A 21023-nucleotide genomic window follows, 5' to 3' on the forward strand; every position below is an offset into this window, starting at 1 on the left:
GCTTATATCAATAAACATGAAGGTTTATAAGCTGATTTATTATTTGTGCGTTGATACAGAAATATACACTAATAAAGGTAGAACTGACTGACTAGATGTCAGATTTTGAAATTCTGGCTAGATTCCGTATATTTTGCAGAGAACATATGATCTAGGATGTCCAGGAAGTTCTGAAAATTCAAATAAATAAGCACTTACTGAATTGTAGGTTATTCATCAAGAGATTTCAAAAAAAATCAGTGAAGGTAGGCAGGTCTGTTTAAAAATGTCACTAATACATGATAAATGGACACAGTTTTTGCTCTTTGGCCCAGTCTGGAAGTCAAGGAGAGATGCTTAAAAGAGAGTTTTATGTGGATTAAATTGTGAAGACTAGACTCTGAAGTTAGCCAGGTGAGGAAAGTGCTGAGGGAGTGTGTGCAGGAAACCAAGAAATGGCATGTAGAACAGTTTTCGTAAAAAGACATAACATAGCCAAAAGAAATCGTTGTGGGAAACAGCAGGGAAGATCACCTTCAAAAGTATAAGAATGCCTTATTTCAAAATTTGATTTTCTCTATAGGTCCATTATTACAATGAAATGTTTGGTGTATGGGAGCCTTTGCTTGAACCTTTAGAAATTGATCAGACTGAGGATTTTAGGCCATGGAATCTTGGAATCAAGGTACATTAGAAGTCTGAAATTTTTTTTCCCAAAATTGAGAATGTCCACACCACACAAAACACTTGAATTTTAATAACAAAGTTCAAGTTTTCTCATTATGAACCTTGACGCGTGCTTCCCTGTTGGACCTGTGAATGTAATTTTCATCCCCAAGGCCAGTGCCTCCTATGTTAATACAAATAATTATGTAACTTTTATTGTGTTTCTAGACACTGTTCTAAACAATGTACTTTTGCTTGACCCCTTATAGCACCCCTCTGAAGTTAGAGTTTTTAACTCCTTTTTAACATGTGAAGAAACTGAGACTAGAGAGCTTAAGAGACTTCCCTAAAGTAGTATCTTCAGTGAAAGAGGGGGGATGCATTTCTGGCTGCAGGTTCCCAGCTCAGAACTGCCACATCCAATGCCTCTAGCATCTTCTTGTACGTTGTTGTCTACCCTGTGTTTCCTTTGTCCTTTGAAGGGTGCATATATATAGAAAAAAGTATGCTATTACTTGTTTCAAATATATTACAATACATTTATGTAATCATAAGAATCAGGGCCTTTAGATGGATGAAATTGTGCTTCAAAACAGGAGACTGAATAATTTCTAGTATGGCTTCCCTCTGAGTAATGATTTGTCACCTGCAGACAGATTTTCAATGGTTGAAAGCCAGTTAATGTAACAACAAAGGTGTGACTAGTTTAGCATGTCCAACTTTTTGTATTAGATTACTGCACTTATTTTGTACATCTTTCAGATAAAGGACTGGATAAAGGAACTTCTTTGGTGGTTTTTAGATCAGAAGATACGTGGGCAGTGGATCTGTGAATCCTAAAAATTCGTACATGGTATTGATTTTTAGGAGCTGTAGGACACTATTCTGCAATGTTGTTGGGACTTTCTAAATCCCTGGGTTTCTATTCTTTATTCCATAACCAGTAAACGAAATGACTTCTCTTGCTCTGAATGCCCATGCGCTACGAAGTGTGTGCTTTTACTTTTGATTCAGATGCCACACGCATTTAGTAATTTTAGTGTGTATTTTTCCTTTTGAATTGTGCTTGCCATTTTAGTATCACTGAGGATGAGAACTATTTTTCCTCTAATATTGCCCCTGTCCTGTAAGACCTTAGTTGGCTGATATCCAAGTAATTCCAGTAAGGGAATGGAATTGAAAAAACTTGCTGTCTCTAATGTTATTACTGGGACTTGTCTAGTTTTTTTTTTCTTTTTTTCTTTGCTAAATGAGTAATGTATGTTCCTAGGAACAAATTTCCTTATATTTCTATAATTTATGTATCATTTTAGATGAAAAAGAAAGCAAAAATGGCTATTGTTGAGTCAGATACTGAAGAAGAAAATTACAAAGTGCCAGAATATAAAACTGTTATCAGTTTCCATTCAAAAGACCAACTAAACATTACGTTATCCAAATGCGGCCTTGTAATGTTAAATAATTTAGCCAAGGTAAGGAAAGAAATTTGAAACCTTAAGTGTTGGTGTAGTCGTCTGAGCTAACCCTTTTTGTTAATTGAATAAGAAGTTTTTTGTTAACTTAGTTGTCTTATGGTCATTAGTGTTCTGTTAGTCATTTTATGTCATTTTATTTACGATAATTCTTCTTTATAGGCATTTACAGAAGCCGCCACTGGAGCTTCAGCTGTCATCATACGCGATCTAGCGCCATTTATGATTTTAAATTCTCTTGGACTTCCGGTCTCTGTTTCACCAAGTGATTCTTTTAGTGTACTCAATGTTCCATTGGCAAGATCCTATGTATTGAAAAATGAAGAGAGTTTAAGTATGGATTATGTGGGAACTAAAGACAATGATCATTTCAATGCAATGACCAGCCTAAGCAGTAAACTCTTCTTTATTCTTCTTAGTAAGTTATAAATTATCTTCCTGGGTCTTTAATTTATTTTAAGTTGCATTTTTATATCCTATTTTACATATTTGTGGTTTTTACAGGTTTTTTAATCTTCCAAATAGGTTGGGAATTTTGCCTTTTCTTTTGCAGGACTTTGGTTGCTCACTGTCACTATATATTTGTATTGTGAATTGTGACTTCCTTTGTCCACTGCATTATCTAGGGCATGGTAATTCACCACTTTTTCTATGCTGGGGAGGAAAACGATTTGATCTGTTCCTTAACCCAGCTTTTACAGACTGTAGGTGTTGGTATTTGTTGCTTTAACCACATTTAGTATAATTCAGTAATACTCCACTAGTTTTACAGCTGAATGAATTAGAAATAGTTTGAATTCACAACAATGGCACACTGGAATGGTTTTGGAGTTTGTAAATGGTTTATATATTCTGCCTGTTGAGGTTGAAGGTTTTTCTTTTTGTCCTTTCTGATTCTCATTTTCATGAGAAATGAAAGTAAAAAAAAATTTAATTGTCATAATATTTATTCATTGTAAAGTTAATTAGTCCCAAAGCCTCACCCACACCCCTTTATGACACTCTGACATTTAAATCATTATGGAGGAGGGAGAGTATTAATTAAGATGTGGGAGAGGGGTACTAAGACTAACTGCTAGTGCTTTTAGTCAGAAAATGATGCTTAACGGTGGCTAGGTTTCAGGTGTAGACCCAGCGTTGTCAGTGAATTAATTGTTCTTCTAGCTTTTACCTCATTTGTTTTTGAACTAACATTTTTACAGAATTGGAGGGGTATATAAGTCATACTCCAATAAAATGTATGTATGTATAAAATTTTGTTTAATCAAGTCCTAGACACCATAAAGTATCACAGGTTATTGGAATGATGAAAAACTGAAAATTTACAGCTACTTTTGGTAATTGCCAGTGACTGCCTAAAGGTATTAGGCCCTGGTTATGATGACAACAAACCACAGTTCAGTGTACTTGTATTTTATGACTTGTCTTGTTAGTTTGAAAACATTTATGTTATTGTCTTAGGTTAAACTACTGAGTGAAAAATTTTTTTCAATTAAAAAAATTTTTTTTTGGTAAAATACTTTGAAGGTTTTAGATGAATGCTTTGGGAATGTATTATGGCTTCTTAAAATACCCCTTGATTGTAGATTATACAAAGAAATCTCTCTTTTTTTATAGTCTTATATATATAAACTTCAGTGATTATTATTCATGATATTAAAAAATGATCTATCTGGTATTTAGCACTTACTTAAAATTAATATATGATGATTTATAATAAAAACTTACAAACATACATATTCCATTTAGCACCCACTAACCACTCTACTGCCGATAAGATTCCTTTAACAAAAGTGGGACGACGACTATATACCGTAAGACACAGAGAGTCTGGGGTTGAAAGATCTATTGTTTGTCAAGTCGATGGAGTGGAAGGAAGTAAGAAGGTAACAATTCGTTCTCCAGTGCAGGTACGAAATGATCCATTTTTTTGTGGGGTCATATTATGCATATTTGTGTGCTAATAAACTAAAGCTAATTAATACCAAAAGAATATAAACTGCAATAAAATCATAACTAATATAAAAAAGAATCATTGCCAGTACTACTCTAGTATGAACAGTGGTAGGATTTTGTTCAATACTTCTCATAACTTTTTTTTAGGACTCTTTGTAAAATCTTTTTGGACTGTTACTTTTAAATGCCTCATCAATATTTTGTTTTGGACTTGGTAGTCGTATGTGTACGTCCTTTGATTTTAATTAGAAAATATGGTGAGGGAAAGTTTTTACATCTTTATTGAGGTTAAACTGATGTACAATAAACTGCACATATTTAAAGTTGATGAATTTGGGCACAGAATACATCTGTGAAACCGTCATCACAATGAGCATGCTGAACATATTTATCACCCCAAAAAGTTTCCTCTCTCCCTACTTCTCCATTCTTACGCATCCACTGATACGTTCCCATTGTGTATTGCACATAGAGAAGCTCATGTAAACAGAGTACAAAAAGGAATAGGACTTCTTTCACTCAGCATAATTTTGCATGTATCAACTTTTGTGTATTAATGTTATATGCAGTTACATGTTGTTGTTGATTAGTAATCTTTTGAAAGGATGTTCCAAATACCATTTTGAATGAATCTTTGTATATGGTGTAAGGGTTGAAGTTTATGTTTTGCCATGTGGCTATTTAGTTGTTCCAACCAAGACCATCCTTTTTCCATTAAATGCCTTGGTGCTTTTGTGCCAAAAAAAAATTGATCATATCGATGAAGTGGGGCGATCTGGGGTTCAGAACTAATGGCCAAGAAAGCATTCTTAAAGACATCTTTGGTGCCAAAAGGTGATTTTATTAAAGCATGGGGACAGGACCCATGGGCAGAAAGAGCTGTTCTGGGGTTGTGAAGAGTAACTGGTTATATACTATGGGCCTGGGGGAGTTAGAGTCAAGAGGAAGTTTCTTAAAGGATTTTCCATATGCCGAAGACTCACAGGTTGCTTGAGGCCTAGCTGTTTTGCTAAGGTTGTTTTTCCCTTTAGCAAAACATTAATATTAAGACGGTAGGGAGTTCTTGGGCATTTGGCTATTGATAAGATTGCCCTTTTCTTGGAATTATGCTAAGATATTTGTAAGCTGATGGAGACTCTGTAAGTTTAACCATGTGTTTTCTGTTCTTTGCTTTGTTCTTAGGCAGCCAGGAGTGCCAGAGGAATATCACGCATATCTCACTGGGGGAGGGGGAGGAGCTCTGCTAGCTTGTGCTTGGCCATCAGCTTGCCTTATGGTCCCTCATCAATAACTTTGGGGGTTTATTTCAGAACTCTATCATCTATTTCATTGATCTATTTGTTGACCTTTATGCCACAATTACATTGTCTTCATTACCTTTTTATCCTGAGTCTTGACATCAGGTAGTACAAGTTGTCCTACTTTGTTCATTTTCAAAGTTGTTTTGGCTATTCTGAGTCCATTCTATTTCCATTTAAATTTTAGACTTAGGTTTTCAATGTTGATTGAAAAGTTATGATTAAGTTGGTATTTTTACATATTTCTGATTTTTATTGCTGATAGTACCACTAATTTTTATATTAACCTATATTGGGTAATGTCACTAGATGCACTTGTAGTAGCTTCTTCATAGATATAGTTTTGATATCTGCAGATAAAGATTTTTCCTTTTTCCTTTCCAATCTGGATATGTATTATTTTATTTTACCTTTACTTCCCTGTTGCATTGGCTAGAACCTCCAGTACAGTATGAATAGATGTTCTGAAAGCAGATATTTTTGCCTGGTTCTCAATCTTAGCAGTATTCATTCTTTCACCATTAAGTTTTGAGTCGCTTTCTTGTAGATGACCTTTCTTAGGTTGAAAATGCTCCCTTATGTTTCGAGTTTACTGAGTTTTGGTCAGAACTGGATGTTGGATTTTGTCCAATGATTTTCTGTGTTTATTAAAAGGGTTTTTTTTTTTTAATGTCTGTTTTTGAGAGAGAGAGAGCGCGTGCGTGAGCGAGCAAGCAAGCAGGGGAGGGGCAGAAAGAGGGAGACAGAGAATCTGAAGCAGGCTCCAGGCTCTGAGCTATCAGCACAGAGCCTGATGCAGGGGTCAAACCCATGAACTGTGAGATCACGCCCTGAGCTGAAGTGGGATGTTTCACCAACTGAGCCACCCAGGGGCCCCTACTGTGAAAGGTGTTTTAAAACATACCTAATGTGTTGAATTGAATTTTTTTAATTATTGTATTAAATTACAAGTGGTTAGATTCAGTATAGTGATTCAACAGTTGTATATATTAGTGTTCATCATGATATGTGTACTCTTAATATCTTACATATATTTCACCCATCCCCCCACCCACCTCACCACTGGTAACCACCAGTTTGTTCCCTATACTTGAGTCTCTCTTTTTTTCTTTGTTTTGTTTCCTAAATTCCACATAAGAGTGAAATCATATGATATTTGTCTTTATCTGACTTATTTCACTTAGCATTTATATTCTGCAGCTCCATAAATGTTGTTGCAAATGACAAGATTTCCTTATTTTTTATGGACGAGTAATGTCACATTGTTTATGTATACCACATCTTCTTTGTCCATTCGTCTATTGGTGGACACGTGAGTTGCTACCATAATTTGGCGCTTGTATGATGCTACAGTAAACATAGGGGTGCATATATCTTTTCAAATTTGTATTTCTATATTCTTTGGGTAAATAGTAGTGGAATTACCAGATAATGTGGTAATTCTATTTTTAATTTTTTGATAAACCTTCATACTGTTCTCCACAGTGGCTGCATCAGTTTGTGTTTCCATTAACAGTGCACAAGGGTTTCTTTTTCTCTACGTTCTTGCCAACACTTATTGTTTCTTGTGTTTCTGATTTTAGCCATTCTCACAGGTGTCAGGCGATATCTCATTGTGGCTTTGATTTTCATTTCCCTGATGATTAGTGATGTTGGGCATCTTTTCATGTGTCTATTGACCATCGTATGTTTTCTTTGGAATAACATCTTTTCATCTCATCAGCCTGCTTTATAATTAGATTATTTGCTTATTTCTGTTCTGAAGATGTATAAGTTCTTTATATACTTTAGATACTAACCCATTACTGGATATGTCGTTTGCAAATACCTTCTCCCCTTCACTAGGTTGTCTTTTAGTTTTGTTGGCTGATTCCTTTGCTGTGCAGAAACTTTTTATTTTGCTGTAGTCTCACTACTTTAGTTTTGCTTTTGTTTCCCTTGCCTCAGGAGTCTAGAAAAATGTTGCTAGTGCCAATGTCAAAGAAATTACTGCCTGTGCTCTCTTGTAAGCTTGTTATGGTTTCAAGTCTCACATTTAAGTCTTTGATCCATTTTGAATTTAGTTTTGTGTATGATGTAAGAAAGTGGTCTGGCTACCTTATTTTTAATTTTTTTTTGAGTTTATTTTGAGAGAGAGAGAGACAGAGACAGAGAGACAGAAACAGAGAGACAGAGAACAGTGATGGGCACAGAGAGGGAGAGAATCCCAAGCAGGCTCCACGCTCAGCATGGGGCTCAATCTCATGAACCGCAAGATCATGACCTGAGCTGAAATCAGGAGTCCACTGCTCTACCTACTGAGCCACTTAGGAGCCCCTGTCCACTTGCATTCTTTTGCAAGTAGCTTGCCAGTTTTCCCAACCCATTTGTTGAAGAGACTGTCCTTTGCCCATTGCACATTCTTGCCTTTTTTGTCATAGATTAATTGACCATATAATTGTGGGTTTATTTCTTGGCTTTCTCTTCTGTTCCATAGACTTACATGTCTGTTTTTGTACCAGTACTATAGTGTCATGGATTACTGCAGCTTTGGTATATCTTGCAATCTGTGATTGTGATAGCTCCAGTTTTTTTCTTTTTCAAAAGTGCTGTGGCTACTCAAGATCTTTTGTGGTTCCGTATCAATTTTAGGTTATTTGTTCTAGTTCTATACATTGTGCTGTTGGTATTTTGATACGGATTGCATTATATCTGTAGATTGCTTTAGGTAATGTCAGCATTTTAACAATATTTTTTTCTCCCAGTCCATGAGTAGGGAATATCTTTCCATTCGTTTTTGTCATCTTCAATTTCTTCTTTCAGTATTTTAGTTTTCAGAACACAGGACTTTTACCTCCTTGATTATAAGTTTATTCCTAGGCATTTTATTATTTTTCGTGCAATTATAAATGGAATTGTTTTCGTAATTTCTCTTTCTGCTACTTCATTATCCGTGAATAGAAATGCAACAGATGTCTGTGTATTGATTTTTTTATCCTGTGACATTACTGAATTCATTTATCAATTCTAGTAGTTTTTCATTGGAGTCTTTACGGTTTTTTATATAGAATATCATGTCATCTGCAAATAGTGAAAGCTTTATCTTCTTTGATTGCAATGGCTATGACTTCTAGTACTATGTTGAATAAAAGTAGTAAGTGTGGACATCCTTGTCTTATTCCTGATCCTGGGGAAAAGCTTTCAGTTATTTGCCACTGAAATGACATTAGCTGTGGGTTTCCCGTATATGGGCTTTATTATGTTGAGGTATGTTCCTTCTTAACCAACTTTGTTGAGGGTTTTTATCAGGAATGGATGTTGTACTTTGTCAAGTACTTTTTCTGCGTATATTGAAATAATCATGTCGTTTTTACCCTTTCTCTCATTGATGTGATGTACCACTTTGATTGGTTTGTGAATATTGAACCACTTTTGCATCCCCAGAATGAATCCCACCTGATCATAGTAGATGATTTTTCGCCATGCGTTATTGGATTCAGTTTGCTAATATTTTGTTCAGGACTTTTGCATCTATGTTCATCAGAGATATTGGCCTGTAGTTCCCTTTTTTGTTGTGTCTTTATCTGGTTTTGGTATCAGTGTTATGCTGGTGTAACAGAATGCATTTGGAAGTTTAATTTCCTCTTTTATTTTTTGGAATAGTTTCAGATGAACTGGTATTAACTCTTCTTTAAATGGTAGAATTAACCTGTGATGCCATCTTGTTTGGAGCATCTAAAAAAAAAAATGTTTTTAATGTTTATTGTTGAGAGAGAGAAGGAGAGAGAGAAAAAGCATGTGAGCGGGGGTGGGGCAGAGAGAGACAGAGACACAGAATCTGAAGCAGGCTCCAGGCTCTGAGCTGTCAGCACAGAGCCTGACACAGGATTGAACCCACAAACCATGAGATATCATGACCTGGGCTGAAGTCAGATGCTTAACTGACTGAGCCCTGTTAGGGTGTTTTTAATTCCTGGTTCAGTTTCAATAGTGGTAATTGGTCTGTTCAAATTTTCTGTTTCTTCCTGCTTCAGTTTTAGTAGGTTATATGTTTCTAGGAATTTATGCATTTCTCCTAAGTTATCCAGTGTGTTGGCATAGAATTTTTCATAATATTCTCTCATAATCCTTTGTACTTCATAATCCTTTGTACTTCTGAGGTGTTGGTCGTTGTTTCTCTTCTTTCATTACTGATTTTGTTCATTTGAGTCCTCTTTTTTTTGGTAAGTCTGCCTAACAGTCAGATTTTGTGGATTTTCAAAGAGCCAGCTCCTGGTCTCATTGATTAGTTCCTTTTTTTTTTTTTTTTTTTTTTTTTTTTTTTTTAATTTCCTTCCTTCACTCGTTAGGGGTTTTGTTTGTTCTTTTTGTAGCTTTTTTTGCTATAAGCTTGCATTTTCTTTTGAGATTTGTCTTGCTTCATGAAATAGGCCTGTATTGCTATAAACTTCCCTCTTAGAACAGCTTTTGCTGCTTCCCAAGGATTTTGGACCTTTGTGTTTTTGTTATTATTTGTCCTCATGTTGATTTTTATTTCTTCTTTGATTTCTTGGTTGACTTATCATTGTTTATAGTAGTATGTTATTTAACCTTCATGTATTTTTCTTTTTTAAAAATGTGTTATTGTTTTAAATTTACATCCAAATTAGTTAGCATATAGTGCAACAATGATATCAGGAGTAGATTCCTTAATGCCCCCTTCCCATTTAGCCCATCCTCCCTCCCACAACCCCTTCAGTAACCCTCTGTTTGTTCTCCATATTTAAGAGTCTCTTATGTTTTGTCCCCCTCCATGTTTTTATATCATTGTTGCTTCCCTTCTCTTGTGTTCATCTGCTCTGTGTCTTAAAGTCCTCACATGAGTGAAGTCATATGATATTTGTCTTTCTCTGACTAATTTCACTTAGCATAATACCCTCTAGTTCCATCCGCATAGTTGCAAATGGCAAGATTTCATTCTTTTTGTTTGCCGAGTAATACTCCATTGTATAGATATACCACATCTTCTTTATCCATTCATCCATCGATGGATGTTTGGGCTCTTTCCATACTTTGGCTATAGTTGAGAGTGCTGCTATAAACATTGGGGTGCATGTGTCCCTTCAAAACAGCACACCTGTATCCCTTGGATAAATAGTAGTGCAATTGCTGGGTTGTAGGGTAGTTTTTTTTTTATTTTTTGAGGAACCTCCATACTGTTTTCCAGAGTGGCTGCCCCAGTTTGCATTCCCACCAGCAGTGCAAAAGAGATCCTCTTTCTTCATATCCTCACCAACATCCGTTGTTACTTGAGTTGTTAATGTTAGCCATTCTGACAGGTGTGAGGTGGGATCGCATTGTGGTTTTGAGTTGTATTTCCCTGATGATGAGTGATGTTGAGCATTTTTTCATGTATCAGTTGGCCATCTGGGTGTCTTCTTTGGAGTAGTGTCTATTCATGTCTTTTGCCATTTCTTCACTGGATTATTTGTTTTTTGGGTGTTGAGTTTGATAAGTTCTTTATAGATTTTGGGTACCAACCTTTTATCTGATATGTCATTTGCAAATTATCTTCTCCCATTCTGTCATTTGCCTTTTAGTTTTGCTTATTGTTTCCTTCACTGTGCTGGAAGTCCCAGTAGTTCGTTTTTGCTTTTGTTTCCCTTGCCTCTGGAGACATGTTGAGAAAGAAGTTGCTGCAGCCAAGATCAAAGAGGTTTTTGCCTGCTTTATCCTCAAGGATTTTGATGGGTTCCTGTCTTACATTTAGTCTTTCATCCATTTTGAGTTTATTTTTGTGTATGGTGTAAGAAAGCATGTCGCTGTCCAGTTTTCCCAGCACCACTTGCTGAAGAGACTGTCTTTATTCCATTGGATATTCTTTCCTGCTTTATCAAAGATTAGTTGGCCAGACATTTGTAGGTCCATTTCTGGGTTCTCTATTCTGTTCCATTGATCTGAGTGTCTGTTTTTATGCCAGTATTTGTATTTTTCCCAGATTTTTTCTTGTGGTTGATTAGTTTCATGGCATTGTGGTCAGAAAAGATGCATGGTATGATTTCAGTCTTTGTGAATTTATTGACATTGATATTGTTTTGTGGCACTGTGTGATATATTCTGGAGAACGTTTCATGTGCACTTGAAAAGAATGTGTATTCTGCTGTTGTATGATGGGATGTTCTGAATATATGTTAGATCTGTCTCTTCCAATGTGTCATTCACAGCTGCTATTTTCTTTTTGATTTTCTGTTTGGATTATCTATCCATTGATGTAAGTGGGGTGTTAAGGTCCCCAACTATTACAGTATTACTATCAATTGCTTAATTTATGTTTGTTAATAGGTGCTTAATGTATTTGGGTTCTCCCATGTTGGGTGCATAACTATTTACAGTTATATCTTGTTGGCTTTTCCCCTGTATGATTATGTAGTGTCTTTCTTTGTCTCTTGTTACAGTCTTTGTTTTAAAGTCTGTTTTGTCCAATGTAAGTGTTGCTATCCTGGTTTTCTTTTCACTTCCATTTACATGATAAATGCTTTTCCATCCTTTCATTTTCATTCTGTATATGTCTTCATGCGTGAAACACATCTATTGTAGGTAACATATGGATGGATCTTGCTGTTTTATCCATTCTGTTGCCATGTGGCTTTTAACTGCAGCATTTAGTCCAGTTACATTCAAAGCAGTTAATAGGTATGTACTTAATGCAGTTTTGTTAATGGGTTTATGGTTGTTTTTGTAGTTCTTCTATTTTCCTTTTTTCTCTTCCCTCTCTAGTGATATACTTGGATTCCTTTCTCTTTACGTTTTACATATCCATTATCAGTTTTTGATTTGTAGTTACCACTAAATTTATTTATGACATCTTATGCATATATCAGTCTATATTAGGTTGATAGTCTCTTAAGTTTGAACTCATTTTAAAAGCACTTTAACTCTTGTCTCCCCCTCCCACGTTTTAAGGATGTGAGTCATACTTTATATTATTTTCGAATCACTTAATTTTACTGTTTTTGTGCTGCTCTTACTCTTCCTTATGGTCTTTCTTTCCCACTCAGTCCCATATAACGTTTCTGGTAAGTCTGAGTACTGGTGATGAATTCGTTTAACTTTTTTTTTTTTTTAATCAGGAAAATTCTTTGTTTTTTTTCCAATATATGAAATTTATTGTCAAATTGGTTTCCATACAACACCCAGTGCTCATCCCAAAAGGTGCCCTCGTCAATACCCATCACCCACCCTCCCCTCCCCTCCCTCCCACCCCCCATCAACCCTCAGTTTGTTCTCAGTTTTTAAGAGTCTCTTATGCTTTGGCTCTCTCCCACTCTAACCTCTTTTTTTTTTTTCCCCCCTTCCCCTCCCCCATGGGTTTCTGTTAAATTTCTCAGGATCCACATAAGAGTGAAAACATATGGTATCTGTCTTTCTCTGTATGGCTTATTTCACTTATCATAACACTCTCCACTTCTGTCCATGTTGCTACAAAGGGCCATATTTCATTCTTTCTCTTTGCCACGTAGTAATCAGGGAAATTCTTAATCTCTCATTCTATTCTGAATGATAATCTTGCTAGATAGAGTATTCTTAGTTGGAGGTTTATTCTTTCAGCACTTTAAATATATCACCACTCTTCTGTGGCCTGCAAAATTTCTGCTAAAAAATCAGCTGATAGCTTTATGCGGTTTCCCTTGTATGTAACTGTTTCCTTTTTCTCTTGCTACTTTTAAGATTGTTTGTTTATCACAGTTTTTCCCATTTTAATTACTGTGTCTTGGTGTGGACCTCCTTGTGTTGATTATGTTGGGCTCTCTCTGTACCATCTGGATCTGGATTTGTCCTTCCTCAGTTTTCAGGTATTAATTTCATCAAATAAATGTTTGCCCCCTTTTTCCTCTTTTCCTCTTAGATCTTTATAATCATATATGTCAATAAGTTCCCTTATTCCCATTTTTTACTATTTTCTGTCTCCTCTTCAGCTTGATTGCTTTCCTTTGCTCTGTCCTCCAGATCACTGATAAATTCTTCTGCTTCTTGTAGTGTACTATTTTTAACTTCAGTTATTGAGTTACTCATCTCTGATGATTTCTTTTTAATGTTTTCTGTCACTTTTTTGAGGGTCTGACTGTGACCCTCCTCACTTTTCTCAAGTCCAGTGAGCATCTTTATGACCATTACTTTAAATTCTCTATCAAGCATCTTATCTCCATTTTTATTTTATGTCTCTTACCATGATTTTCACGTTCTTTCATTTGTGACATACTCCTCTGTCTCGTCATTTTCTCTAATTCTTTGTGTCTGTTTCTATGTGTTAGGAAAGTCAGGTATATCTCCTCCTGAAAGTAATAGCTTTATGAAGAAGAGGTTCTATAGCATCCTACACTGTAATGTCCCATGTTCTCCAGAATGTGGCAGTTCAGATATGTGTCCTATGTGTGTTGCACATATCCTGCTATTGTGGCTTAGCTGAGTTTGCCTTCAATTCAGTTGCCTGAGATGGCTCTCTTTGCCTGTTGGGGGCAGGGTTTAGTTCCTGTGTTGTTAGTGGTCCAGTCTGGGGCTGCCTTGAGGTTGAGTTGGTTCAAACTGTATTTGCCAGAACTGTAGTCCGTCCCCAAGAAGCTTTCATTGGTGGGTGAGGCCTGCAATCAGATCAATTGTCTGCCCCTAGCCCATTGCTCAGGCCATAGTTGAACTGGTATGTGTGGTTATTCCCCCTCTCCCATCACAGGAGTCACTGTGGAGTGATGCTGGCCCTTGTTGGGTCTCCTTGCACACTGCCAGGGTTGTGACACCACTTTGGATGGACTCCTGCTACAGGAGAACATGCAACTGTGGCACATGGTCATAGCAAGGTTTGCTCAGATCTGCTGTGGGAGGAGGCCTGAGCTGCTTTAGAGAACTCCCGTTGACGGTGGGTTGGAGGTTGATCTTTACTGAGCCTTCAGTAGTTTCAGTCATGTTCATGTGCATGTTCCAGTCAGTAATGAAGTGAAATTTTGACAATAGGGACACTCTTAAATCTGCAACTCTTGCCTCTCCAATTACTCGCTCCTCAACGTGCTGTGCGTTTAAGGCACATTGGCTTCCCCAGATTCTCATATCTGTCTCTTTGACTTCAGCAGACAGAGCTCTGTTTGACCTCTCTTTCTGCCCCCACAATAGTCTTAAAAACTTCAAGCTGGGGTAGTCTTACTGCATAATTTGTTGGTTTCTTTTTTATTCTTTTTCTTTCCTGTGCTATATGCTGCCCAGTATCTGAAAACCATTATTTAATGTAGGTTCTTTTTCCTGTGTTTTGGTTGTTTACATTGGGAATGTTTGTATAGTCCCTATTATTCCATCATGGCTGAAAACAGAAATTTTTCTCTTTCATTTTTTATTTATAGTTAACTGTTTTAAAAGATGACTGTTGTCCTGCTTTACCTATTATTGATTTTTTTTTATTTTTTAAATAGTTATACGTTAATTTTAAAATTCTTGAAGACACTATAGAAATTTGAAGGTATCCCTGTTGCTTCAAATAGAGCCAATGATTTACCTAGAAAAAAACATAGTGTAGTTAAGATTATCCATTTATCAGTTCTTAATCCTCAGTATGTTTTCTGTTTTGGTATGTTTTTTTTAAGTTTCTTTGTTACTTATTTTGAGAGAGAGAGAGAGAGTGGGAGAGAACGGTGGGGCAGAGAGAGAGAATTCCAAGCAGGCTCTGTTAACACAAAACTTGTGAACCATGAGCTCATGACCTGAGCTAAAATCAAGAGTCGGATGCTTAACCAGCTGAGCCACCAGGTGTCCCTGGGTATTATTATTTTTTTTTTAATAGGACAATTTTACTAGAGATCTAGAAAGATTATAATAAAATGGTTTTACTGACTAGTTTGTTTTTATCCATCCCAAGGATAAATATAAGTGTTTGGAAGTTTATCTGATAACATATAGTAATCTCAATGATGTTACCTTTTATACCATTGTTGTATGCTACTTATTGGATGAGATAGTCTCCATACACTTCAGAGAGTACCTTATCCAATCAGGAGCATACAACAGTGATTTACAAAAGTACACATTACCCAGCCTGTGACCTTTTTTGAGGATTTTTAAAGTATTATTGTTGACACATTTTTTCTATAAAACTGTGGCAACTTTCCTTGTAATTTTTAGGATAAATAATAGCATGTTTGTTTCTTTTCTAACTTCTATAAGAAAGATAAATATCTCCCACTAGTTTCTTTATTGGGATATTTTGATGGAATGTTTTTTAAATGTCTTTAAATTCTGAGATTAATGGTGCTAAATATGATTTGTTTTTCTTTCTCAGATTAAAAATCATTTTTCAATTCCACTTTCTGTTTATGAAGGGGACACTTTATTGGGAACAGCTTCACCTGGAAGTGAATTCAACATACCATTAACATCTTACCGGTGATTTTTTTTTTCTTTTTTATTTGCTCTAAGGTGCCATGGAATTTTTAGTTTCTGATTTGGTAGGGATATCTGTCTTTAGGTGATCAAAGTTTAATCAAATCTGTTCTGTTAATAATTTGTCTACCTTATTTAAGTTTCAGGGTGCTTAAAAGGTGTTATAAATTTTTTTAAAGGAAAATGTAATGAGTTTAATTTATACCATGTGAGTTACTTATGCTTTTACTAGTAAATACATTTATTACATGCTTACAGTATAGCCATCATAACCATATCATTTTTTCATGATTTTTACAAAATGATGAATTGAGCACGATTGGTAGCTTCTAGATTTAAATATACTATTATGAAGAGATTTTTACCTTTGAAATGTTTTAGAATAGAATTTTTTAAAAATCCTTTTAGAAACATAAAATATTTCATCTTTTTACCTATGTATTGTTCAGTGGTAGAATTATAGTATAAATTGTGATATGCGGTACATTGATCTTAAATATTAAAAATTAGATTAAACCTGATACAAAATTTTATAGGTAAAAATTCTTACAGGATGCTGATGATGTATTAGTCTTAGAATTTTAGGGTTAATATCATAACGGACAGATATTCAGGATATTTATATAATCAGGAATTAAAAAATAATCTCTTTTAGGGATATTGAACTCTCTTGGAAAGTAGAACTTTCCTGAGAATAATCATCGCGGTTTGTCTAAGTACCATTTCAGAACACATGCTAGCCCTGGACCCAGACCTGCGTTATGGAAGGGTGGAGGCAAAACTGCAAGCAGTGCCAAAACACGCTCTTCCTCTAGTCCTTCTGATCCATGCCAAGTTCACTATTGACTCCCTAATGCTTAGAAAGCAATCTAGCAGGTTTAGGCACATATTTTCAGTTAGTAGACCTGCTACTAAAAAGTATTTTATTGCTTACACCTTCAGCCCTAATGAGCATTTTATTGCTTAGTTCAGACTTGCTGAGGGCAAGAATTCTCTTGTTGAGAGAACAACAAAATGGTTGTTCATAGTATCTGACCTTATTCTAGGAAAGATTTTGGGTGGGTTAGGAGACTAAAGATAGCATGTAGGATATGTTTAAAAATTTCTGTAAAAAGTTTCAACTCCTTTTGTCCTTGAATGAGAAAAGGTAATGGCATTCTGCTTTATTTTTAATAAACGATTGCTGTATATTTTGTGACTCTGTCCATAAAAAGTGTTTTAGAGTATTTTTACACTTTCTGGTTCAGGGGTAAAATAGTAACTTGTCAAATGGAAATTAATTAATCTTAATTAAAATTATTAGTGATGAACCAGCTTGTATTTCACATTAGGTATTTGTCTAATCTAATTCTGAGATGTACACTTACATTTAAGTTTTGAGGTCTTATATTTAACAAAGGTACACTTACATTTTAAGTTATGAGGTCTTTAACAAATGGCTACCTCTCCCTGGAGAATTTAAATATACTGATTCTTTAATTCATTTAAAAAATGTCAAGTGTTTTGCTGTGTATAAGGCACTGGTGTGGAATGCTACGATGAGTTGGGCATTGCTACTACCCTTGAGAGATTGATACATTATGTAAATACAGAAGGAAGCAAACAGTGGGTTGTAGAGATACAGAACAGTTAAAAGTTGCAGAAAACTACAGAAAACAAAGAAGGTCTTAATGATGGAGTCCTGGGCGAGATACATGCATTAAAGATAAAATATAATTATAGATTAGCAGGGAAGGGCAGTGTTAAGTGGGAGGAATTGGGTGAATAAAAGTAAGGAGGCCTGAAAGCACAGAGTTTGTAAGTGACTATAAGGAATAGTTGGGAGTTGATTGTCCTATATGTGTTGTAATGTAACATTTGAAACGTTGTTTAAGTTTACATTGAGGTACTTGCTCCCTCATTTATATAAATTTTATCTTAATCTTTTTTTTTTTTTTTTTAAGTTTATTTATTTTGAGAGGGAGAGACAGGATCCCTAGCAGGCTCCGTGCCTCAGCGCAGAGGCGATGCAGGGCTCATAGTCACAAATTGTGAGATCATGACCTGAGCCGAGTTCAGGAGTCAGACATTTGACCAACTGAGCCACCCAGGCGCCCCATCTTTATCTTTCATGTCATCTTTTTCTTCCCTCTTCTCTTAGAACATCTGGTACCCTAATGTTTCAAGACCTTTCACCCCATCAGCTTTTCTCATTCAGAACCTCTCACCATTGATCATCTTTCTCTGGTGTTTTCTTCCTATTCATTTCTTAAACTTTGCTTTAACCTTGCATGTTTCTCCAGTTCAAGTCTTTTCTTCGGAACAAAGCGTTTTGGCAAAATTTTCACCTCTGGAAAATGCTCTGCAACTGTCTAGAAAGACTTAACCACACTTGCATGCCCTCAGTCTGCTGTGTACATACGGTTTTTGTACCTATCACAGTGCAGTAGTTTTCTTTTAACATTACATCCCCCACCTGATTGGGATCTCTTAAGAGTAAAGAATGACTTATTCATTTGTTTATTTCCAGTTTTACCATCTCGTAAATAATAGGTCCAATAAAGGTTTTGATAATCCAGATGACTTTATTGGCATTAGTTTAACTTAGAGAAAATTAAAGTTTTTATTTTTAAGTATTAAAAGACTAGAAAAGAGAATGAAAGTCATAGAGAATGTAGAAATAAAACAGGTTAAATCTGATAATGGGCTTGACAGATCATTAGATTTATGTGTATGTCAAAGAAGACGGAAAAGTCTAATATTTTATAGTCCAGAGTGCTAGTAGTTAGAAGTTCCCTGAAAGGATCACACTGAGAAGTGGTATGGACACTTTAGGGTTCAATCTAGCAAATTTAAGTCCTCATCAGACATCATTACAGAAGGGTGTGCTGGGTATTTAAAACTACAGGACTGGAGTTTCAGACAATCTGGTTTGGAGATAGTATGGACAAGTTGTTCATCTGCAAGGGATAGTGTCAAATTATAGGTGATTGGTTTTAGAAGTACAAAAATATTTAAGTGTTTATATTTGGGCAGGTTAGGTTTGAAAAATGATGAAGCCTAAAGTATAGTTCAAATGTAAACAGAATGTGATGTTTAAATATAAAGATTAATCATATGATTTTCTTGCAACCACTTCTGCAACTATGCCCAGTGTTTCAGCAATTACGTATCTATTTGAAAGCTTTCATGTGATTAACATTGAAAAGGTAGTGATTTAACTGTAGAGTCGGCGCAGAGCCCGATGTGGGACTCAAGCTCAAGAAACTGAGATCATGAGCTGAGCCAAAATGAAGAGTCAGACTCTTAATCACCTGAGCCACCCAGGTACCCTGAAAAATATTCTCCTCTTAAGAGCCAATTAATTTGATTAGTTTTAGAAAGTTATGAAAACATCCATTCATTGGTCTGTCTTCCCTATCTCTAAGAAGAATGGGGAATATAAAAATTTATTACAAGAGCAGGGAGTGATGTAATTTTATTGTTCCTAAGTAGTAATCACTTAATTTGTTTTCTTTTAAAGCATTTTAAAGCATACTGTTTAATCCTTTACACAGATCACCTCTTTCTCTGAAGCCAGAAGATGAGGACTATGAAGTGTGTGAAAGAATTGACTTTGAAGAAATTATAAAAAATGAAGGCACTCTTCTAAAGAAGATATGTAGATCTATAAACGCTGCTAAGAAACCATTTATTATTAATGTTGTCCCAGAAAAAGATAATTTGGCATCTCTCTCCGTGTATTCAGAAGATGGTTGGGACTTACCATACATAATGCATTTGTGGCCGCCTATCCTCCTCCGAAATCTTCTTCCTTACAAAATTGCTTATTATATAGAGGTATTCTAGAGTTTTTTTAATGCCTTCCTGTCTTTGATTTTGTAGCTTTGGTTATTTAACATTATGAGCAACAAAACAATGTTTAAATGTTCTCATACGAATTAATAGTACTGGTGAATGGGCAGTCCAGCTGTCCTTCAAATGGAAAAGAAATGCTTCAATCATATTGTATAAAAAGAGGGTTTTTGCCATGATTTACCTTAGAAATATGGCTGCTAAATTGAATATGTTACATGCACAAATGTGATATACCATTCACTTAAAAAATTAAAATCATGGGGCGCCTGGGTGGCGCAGTTGGTTAAGCGTCCGACTTCAGCCACGTCACGATCTCGTGGTCCGTGAGTTCGAGCCCTGCGTCGGGCTCTGGGCTGATGGCTCAGAGCCTGGAGCCTGTTTCCGATTCTGTGTCTCCCTCTCTCTCTGCCCCTCCCCCGTTCATGCTCTGTCTCTCTCTGTCCCCAAAATAAATAAACGTTGAAAAAAAAATTAAAATCATTTATGAAAATCGTATATATATATATATAGAAAATATATATATATATATATAACCTAAACTGCCTAAATATATATATATATATAATAGAAAAAAAAATATATATATATACTAGAAAATTCAGAAAAAAAGAGATACTAAAAACTGCCTGTAATTACATCATCTGAAAGTAGTGGTTCAGGTGAAAATAATCATTTCAGGTTTAGAATATAGGCATACCTCACTTTATCACACTTCTCAGAGAAACCATTTTTTTTTTTTTACAAATTTCAGGTTCATGGCAACCCTATGTCAAGCAAGTCTTTTGGCTCCATTTTTCCCACAATATTTGCTCACTTCGTATCTTTTTGCCACATTTGGTAACTCTTGTAATATTTCAGACTTGTCATTATTAATTGTTATGATCTATGATCAGTGATAATGACTTGCTGGAAGCTGAAATGATGGCTAATGTTTATTAGCAATAAAGCATTAAAGTGTGTACATGGTTTTCTAGACATGATGCTATTGCATACTTAATAAACTATGGTATAGTGTAAACCTAACTTTTATATGCATTGGGAAACCAAGAAATTTATTTGACATGCTCTGTTGTGGTATTTGGTTTATTGTTGTGGTCTGGAACTGAACTTGCATTATCTCTGAGGTATGCCTGTGTATATATATTTAATCTTTTTCTTTCATGTGTATCTCATTTATTATGTTTAAAAGATGGACACTAACTTTTGAAACAAGTGTGAGAATTCGTCTTAAAATATTAGACAAATAGAAACAACACCCTACATATTATTCTCATGCTAGTGTTTTTAAACTTTTTTTTATGTTTTTATTGTTGGGAGAGTGCATGCACACACGTACGTGTGCACTAATGTGAGTGGGGGAGGGGCAGAGAGGGAGGGAGGCGCAGAATCTTTCAGGCTCTAGGCTCTGAGCTATCAGCGCAGAACTCCATGAGGGGCT

General features: G+C 35.6%; 1 protein-coding gene across 1 annotated transcript in view; it reads left to right on the forward strand.

The window, feature by feature from the left end:
- The window catches only part of VPS13A (vacuolar protein sorting 13 homolog A), a 255636-nt gene that overhangs the window by 161631 nt on the left and 72982 nt on the right, over positions 1 to 21023 (forward strand). Inside the window, 6 exon segments of the mRNA XM_030292769.1 lie at positions 563 to 664; positions 1959 to 2117; positions 2280 to 2535; positions 3867 to 4027; positions 15648 to 15751; positions 19285 to 19567. Coding sequence (XP_030148629.1) covers positions 563 to 664; positions 1959 to 2117; positions 2280 to 2535; positions 3867 to 4027; positions 15648 to 15751; positions 19285 to 19567 — 1065 coding nt within the window.

The sequence above is a fragment of the Lynx canadensis genome, chromosome D4 (assembly GCF_007474595.2).
Source record: "Lynx canadensis isolate LIC74 chromosome D4, mLynCan4.pri.v2, whole genome shotgun sequence".
In the NCBI taxonomy this organism is placed as follows: Eukaryota; Metazoa; Chordata; class Mammalia; order Carnivora; family Felidae; genus Lynx; species Lynx canadensis.